A 7,410-nucleotide genomic window follows, 5' to 3' on the forward strand; every position below is an offset into this window, starting at 1 on the left:
TTTTTTTTTTTTTTTTTTTTTTTTTTTTTTTTTTTTAAGCAGAAAGTATACACATTAGTATGGTTAGAAATAAATAAAACATTATTCTGAGAATTAACAGGTTATCAGAGCTCTTTAACTCATGAAGATGGCAGAATTTAGTAGATAAAGTTCCTTTTAATTTCTTTACCAATTTAGGTTTGATCAATTCACAGTATAGCCCATGAAGTAATCCATAGGGATGCTCAGTTTGAACCAGATACTTATTTTTCTGAGGCTGCAAATTACCAAACCGTATTACATGAGAATGCTCATATAACATGCTCTGAATGCTTTCGGGGGTCAGCTGTGGAAAGCCTAGGCTTACATTCACCTTTTCTTTGGAAATACTTTGTTTTCTCTAAGATAAGGGAAATGAATGAAACAGGAAGAGGGGGGAGTTCCCTTAAAGCAGCCAGACAGGTACTTTACAAATAAAAATCAAAGCCTGTTTCTACAGGTGCTATTACATGTGCTACTTGAGTTCTTCAGCTGTGTAAAATTAAGCATGTGTATGTTTTGTTTGATGGCAGGACCTCAGGAGCACATGGAAAGAAAAGTGAAAAACAGGATTAAACTGGGCTTGTAAATATAGGTAAAGAATCCAGATAATCACAGCCAGGTAGCACAAGAAAGTCTTATTTCCTTTCAGTGCAAAGCCAATAGCAGCTGTAAGAAATACTATTTGGTCAGTTGAGTTAAGGATAAAAAGTGGGAAACTCTATTTTGCAAGGCTTTCATGCACCATTTGTTCTGAACAGTCAAGAAACATCTATTTTATTATTGTATTCACCTATAACAAATATTTAAATGCTTTATAACAGATACTTATCTTTTCCCCAAGTCAGAATCTAAAGCCACTTTACTAGTAACTGAGGAATAGCTGACAGGCATGGGAAAATAGCCCAAGAAGGGGAAAATGGTTCATCTTTCTTAATTTGAAATAAAAACATATTCTTTTGCACAGAAGATATATTTCTCTTAAAGAATTTATTTTATAGACAGAGCTTTAGTTTAACTAGGTCATTAGCTAAATTACACAGAATCACAGGATGGCTGAGGTTGGAAGGGACTTCTAGAGACCATCCAGTCCAGCCCCCTGCTCCAGCAGGGACACCCAGAGCACGGGGCACAGGGCGGCATCCAGGCGGGTTTGGGAGATCTCCAGAGAAGGAGACTCCACAGCCTCCCTGGGCAGCCTGTGCCAGGGCTCTGGCACCCCCACAGGAAAGTTTTTCTTCCTCACATGGAGATGGAACTGCCTGTGTTTCAACTTACACCCATGGCCCCTTGTCCTGTCACTGGCCACCACTGAGAAGAGTTTACACTGATGAACTTTGATTCAGAAAGGTGTGGGAGCTACCATAAGAAAAACCGTGCTATTAGTATTGACTGGAAGAGAAATAAATGCCTTTGCAAAATTAAATTGCTCAAAATAGGAACTATTTGTCAGTGGGCAACAGGTATCCCTGACGTAGCTCTGAACTGCCTTTTAGCCCATTTTATTCAGTCGTTAGAGTAAAACTAAAAATGTGCTTCAGAGCAGTTAAAATCTATTCTCTGTAGGAGGACAGGTATATTTAAGAGAAAACATCTCTCTTTCTTATTACTTGTAGAAAATTGTTATCTGGCAAGTACATAAAATGCAAATATGATGATTGCAAATACTTCCCTTGTGTCTATTTATGACAGGTAAATTTATTGAAGTAATATGTTTCAAGGGGGAAATAGAGAAGCATTGCTTCAGTGCAGGACAAAACGAGCATAAACTGATGACTTCATAATATGAGACACTGATGCCCAAGAACCCCAGTAAAAACTCTTTTACCAACATAAGTAGTTGTCTGCTTCCGTTAGAAGCTGCTGTTGTTTATATGGGTTATTAGATTGGCCTATCATTGCTTTTATAAAATATACATTGCCTTGGACTCTAAAAATGCAGGATCAAGCCGTGATCACCGGCTCTACTGTGATTCTTAATAGCAGTTGTGCCTGAAACCTGCAACTCACAGGAAAAAAGAACTTCAGTTTCATTTATTAGGCAAATCACTCTAGTTACATAAAACCTCTGTATTTAGTAAGTAAAAAAGATTACACTGTATTAAGAGAAGGAACAGCTTTTGAACAAGTTGAAAATTAAACTTCTACAATGAATAGACATTTGAGAGTTTAAAAACAAGTCAAGATTTGGCTTTTTGTTGCAAACTATAGAACATAAATGCAAGATCATAACGATTTTAATAACTACTTTTTGAGTTGCATATAAAAGAAATGATCAAGGCCATGTGAACCACAGGATAATGAAAACATATAAGAATATATTTATAATGTTTAAAAAGCGAGTCAAAGTGAAAACATTTGGCACCATTTTATCAGTTACAGAAGCTTCAGTAGAATTCTCCCATCACCTAAAAGCCACTACCAGCTGGGCAGGCTGGCTTTTACTCACAGCGCACAACAGGAAATGTTTATCCTGAACTTTTCCTACCTGGAGCAGTTTAATTTTGCTGTGACTGATGTGGAGTCTCCTGGTAGTGGTCGGGATCTCCCTGGGGACCTCTGTGGCTCTGTAGCACTGCACCGAGCGCGCAGAATCGCAGCTGCACCTCCTAGGGCAAGCGGCACTCCGGCCGCCGCCGGGGAGAGGGAGCAAAACCACTAACAAGTAAGACAAATACATCTTCCAAAACGGGAACTCGGGAACCATCGCAGCCGCACATGGCGTGAATTATGCTCCAAAGTCCTTTTATACCATGAAATCTGATAAAAGGATATTATGGCTGTGTGTTTTATCCCCGTGAAAAAACAGCAAAAACAATACCCCAATTTGCCTGGGTTAAAATGTTGGCAGCCATTACAAAGGGTGAGAAATTTGAACAGTGATAAGGTCCCTTTACATTTGTAGGTATGTGAAATTAGTGTTATTTATTACCTGATATCTAATCTGCAAACATCCATAGTATCTCCAGTTTCCTAGTTTTGTTAAATGTGACACCACAGAATTAGTGGAGGAAAGATAAAGAGCTCTTTTATAGTGGGGCTATAAAGCTTTTGTATCTTCTGTGACCCAGTATTAGAAACTGTAAAGCCCAGCTACAACCAGCAGAGAAGGGTTTTGGTTTTTGTTTTTTTTTTTCTCTTATACCTCCTCTCATACTACTCAGACAAAAACAAATGACAAAAAAAGAAAAAAATTCTTATTCTAAAATTAAAAACACCATTTACTTCATGATTTTTTATGATACATCTGAGTGGTTGGTATGCATTTTTAAAAGACGCTGTAAATATCTAAGTTACCTCTGCTCATATGATGCAGTAATTCAAAGTTTTGTTACTCATCTTGTACTTGAAAATTACAAATATGCAACACCTGAAAGCACTTAGTGTAAATCCAGTGGCAGATGATGAAGAAAATTGCAAGTGGGAAGCACTAAGGTTCCCTGCAGAGTTTCCTATGGTGGTTAGTGCTTCTCTCATGTATCTGCTGGCTGTGCTAGTGAGTCATGTGAAGTCAGGCAAGGCTTACATTTTGGTTGGTGACAACCTTAGGAACTTCCGATGCATTTTGCTTCCTTTGTTTTCAGTAGTTTAAGCTGTGTACTTAGGAAACCTTCATGTCTTATCGTATCAATCTGCTTTGCATTACTTTCTGCTTTCTTCCATCCTCTCCATATTTTCTATGGCAGCTAATCCTGTTCCTCAAATTCAAAACTAGGACATCAGAAGATGATGGCAAATTGATCTGGCAAACTCATCACTGGCCCAGGGACAGTCCTCAGTGGGAATGACCATTTGATGGGGCTGGTTTTACTGTGAAAAACTGCCATATTCTCTGACGTAGGTCCTTCCATCTTCTTGCTTGCTTGTTCTGCACTGTAGGATGAAACTGCAACCAGTGTCTGTCAAGCCAAGCAGCAACAGCAAAAAACTTATTTCTAAATCAACCTGTGGAACTGGTGCATTTAACACTCCATGCATGCAGAAAATCCTGCCTAACTTCTGCCATATTGATCAATTACGAGAAAAAAAAAAAAAAAGGAGTGGGTGAGCAGGATAAGCAATGATATTTTAAAGCAAACATTGGAACATATCTTGATATAGGGTCTGTTAGCTGATTTTTTCTAGAAGAGTCAAAGTGCTCAGATAAAAGTGTAAAACCTGTCTGCATGCTGGCAGCTACTAGGGCAAATTTTAGCAGGTGATGCACTGTTTTTTCACTTACCTGTGTTTATATGCTGAGGTCAACAAGACAGTAATGTTCAGAAACTTAGATATTTGTATTCCTCAAAATGTAATCTAGGCCTCACATGAAGATTTAAACTAAAAACTTTTTGTTCCAGGATGCTCAGAAGACGTGCAGATCAAGCCCTGAACTTTGCAGTTTGGAGCTCTACAACACTGCAGGGTGAACTGGGAATCCCTTTAAATAAGAACCTTCCCTATTTTGCAAATCCAAAGCAACTCAGCTGATGTTAGAATTTACAGCTGTATTTACGGAGTAAATTCAGAGGGTGATATCCTTGACCCTTCATATTTTTGAGCAGAATCTATATTCTTGATCTTTTCAAATTAGTGTAAAGAAACATTCTTTATTTAAATATTGCTTATTTATATGGTATTGTTGGTCATGATTCAATCAAAAATTATACTCTGTATCCATTAATCTCTGATATAAATGCTCTAAGCAACTGGGTACTTTAAAGTGTTTGTTATGAAAAAACATCCTATTAATTTTTTTTCCTGTAAATTCTGAAACACCTCCATGAGAACAGGTATTTACAAATGCATTTTATTTTATTTTATTTTATTTTATTTTATTTTATTTTATTTTATTTTATTTTATTTTATTTTATCTTCATTTTAGGCAACCTGATAGTAAGAGGACTGGTAGAGTCATGGGACTGCACAAATCCAAGCCGAGCAGTAAGGCGAGCTCCAGAGAAAGGTGAATAGCGTTCCAAGGAAGGAATACTGCTGGCTCAGTGTGGTCTACAGCTTGGCAGTGTGACATTCAGAAAAGAAATCACTGCAGACCGTTTCCTGCCAACAGTTTTTATGAAGACTTTCAAACCCTTTCAAAGTGGAGTGCAGAAGTAACGGCTTGATATCGCGCTCAGTCATTCCCCTGTCAGAAAGGAAGGAAGGAAGGTAGCACCTGTAACTTGTATTTGCAAGAAATCCCAAGGACATACTACACAGTATGTGCTTTAAACGAGATTAAACATTTCAGTTCAAACCCCGCTAAAGTAAAAATTCTGACTGGAATCTTTGTCTTTTCGGCTCTTAATAAGAACATTGTTTATGGAAAATTAGGGCAAAATAGAAAACACAATGAACAAATTTGAATAAAAAATAATTTTAACTCTCTTTTTATTTTCAAGGTTTGCTGCTTATATTTTTGGTCTGAAAAAGGCCTAATGTGATTGTAAAGTTTTCTTTCTTTTCCAAATCTAGTATTTGGTCAAATAAAATCATGCCTTTCTGCATAAGCCTTGGCTCACTCAGGATTCAGCAATTCCTGATAATAATACGTAATACTGGTGTTTGGGGGCCTTTTTTTTCTTCAGCAGACAGAGATTTATCAAAAGCACACCAATGTATGTCAAGATACAGTTCTTGTGTATTTTAAGATTACACTTAGATAATTCCATAAATTTAAGATATTAAGATTAGGAGAATGAATTTGCAAAACTGAAGCCATGGAGTGTTTAGAAATATCTGAAATAAGGCGGTCCATAACATCCAAAGTTGGTTACTTTGCAGTGTACATGATGGTACAAATCCACGGGGGCAGCTGCAGTCCTGTCAATGAAAAACATGGGAAAGGCTGAGCTCCTGCCATTCCAGTGGCCCTTGTCCCTGGAAAGGCCAGGAAATCGCAGGACAAAAGGAGCTCCCTGCAGAGCACACAGCTCAGGAGCTTAGTCCTTGAGGACTTGGCAGCTGGGAGCTGCTAAGAGATGGAGTGTGCTCTCAAGAATTTGTCTACCTCGGAAGTGAGGCAATTTCAACAAGGTGAGAAGTTCCCTAAATTATACCCTCTGCGAGTATTAAAGATGGTTTCATTCTTCCAGGCTGTAAAAAAATTTCAATGTGTGTTTTGCTTCACTGCAAAAATAATCAAAATTTCCAAAACAAAATTTCAGAATGAACTAAGCATAAAAATATATATAAAAAGAAACATGAGACTAAGACCAAAACAGGCACTGTAAAGAAGAAAAGCTAGTACTAAGAAATGACTTGTATAATTGTTGCGTCCCAAAATCACTGCTTTTAGCAGTGAACGCCTGTAAAAGGCAACCGACTACGAACTCTCTAAGCCCAGAGGGCAGGGATCACACAAAATGTAGAAATCTAAGAAGTCTTGCTCCAAGCATGGCACGCATCAGCTTCCCGGCTGCAGCGCGGGCGCTGGGCGCTAAGGGCGCAGCAGTGGCAATGTGGATCAGCAGGGTGGTTTTTTCCTCTAGATTTAGGTGTTACGTTGCGTTGTTTTATATAAAAATATATCCTCGCCAACCCGAAGGCCGTTTACTATTGAGCACAGCGTTTGTTTTCCGAGAATTTATTAGGCACTGCAGGGATCAGTGCGAGCGTGTAGGGCTGCACGCAGGAACTACTGTTGCTCCTCGAGGGCAGCGTAACACTCCCTGCATTCTGCACACTCTCCCTTATGCGAATAATTGGAATTCTGTGCATAAATTACGTGTGAAGAAGTCAGCCTGTGATTAGCAATCACAGATGAGCAAATCTTATGTGAGGTCATTTTGACATTAGGGGTATGCAACCAGTTCAAAATTTTCACAACACACAGTTTGCAGTATCTGGTTGTGAGAGATGCCTCCTGGGTGCAGAAAACTAGACTGGCTCACCAAGAATCCTTACTGGTAGGTGCCGGGGCTCAAACTATCCCTGTCCTGTAAATGTTATTTTGCTGATGTTATCAGGTTAACATATATCAGGTTAACAGATGCTATATGTTAACATATACTACTGTTTACTCAAATGCAGTCTCATCTAACTGAAGGTCCAAACCTTTTTTTTTTTTTTTTTTTTTTTTGAGGTCGAGTTCCATAATCCCTGCATGATTTGCCTATGGAGCAGAGCTAAGGTTGGCCTGGCTTCTTTTGCCGGGCATTTTAAGGGTGGCTGGAATTGCCCGGGTTTTTTTTTAGGGATCCTGCAAGCATAGTTTCAAAATAATTAAGGTGCTCATGTGCTTTCCCTTCCTTGAAGTTAATGCCCAGCGTTCCTGCCGCGGGACGGGCTGCCGCTGCAGGCAGGGGCGGTTGGAGCTGGAATGAGGCCCCGAGGGGCGGCAATTCCCGCGCTAAGGGCCGGGCGCGGCGGCTCCCGGCGAGGCCGGCAGGGGGCGCGCGCGGGCGGCGCCGC

At 39.5% G+C, this 7,410-nt stretch overlaps 1 protein-coding gene and 1 long non-coding RNA gene across 2 annotated transcripts in view; one reads left to right on the forward strand and one right to left on the reverse strand.

The window, feature by feature from the left end:
• LOC112949447 (nephrocan-like) overlaps positions 1-2,698 on the reverse strand; it is an 8,895-nt gene extending 6,197 nt beyond the window's left edge. The window contains exon 1 of the mRNA XM_026041854.1: positions 2,507-2,698. Within this exon, the coding sequence (XP_025897639.1) occupies positions 2,507-2,698 (192 nt within the window). The remainder of the gene's footprint in view (positions 1-2,506) is intronic.
• A 1,032-nt stretch (positions 2,699-3,730) lies between these two features.
• Positions 3,731-5,576, forward strand: LOC112949446. Its single transcript, XR_003249828.1, has 3 exons — positions 3,731-3,855; positions 4,359-4,423; positions 4,883-5,576. It is a non-coding gene; the product is annotated as an uncharacterized LOC112949446 (long non-coding RNA).
• The last annotated feature ends 1,834 nt before the right edge of the window (positions 5,577-7,410 follow it).

The sequence above is a fragment of the Nothoprocta perdicaria genome, unplaced genomic scaffold, assembly GCF_003342845.1.
Source record: "Nothoprocta perdicaria isolate Ctin4 unplaced genomic scaffold, notPer1 scaffold_296, whole genome shotgun sequence".
NCBI classification, from domain to species: Eukaryota; Metazoa; Chordata; class Aves; order Tinamiformes; family Tinamidae; genus Nothoprocta; species Nothoprocta perdicaria.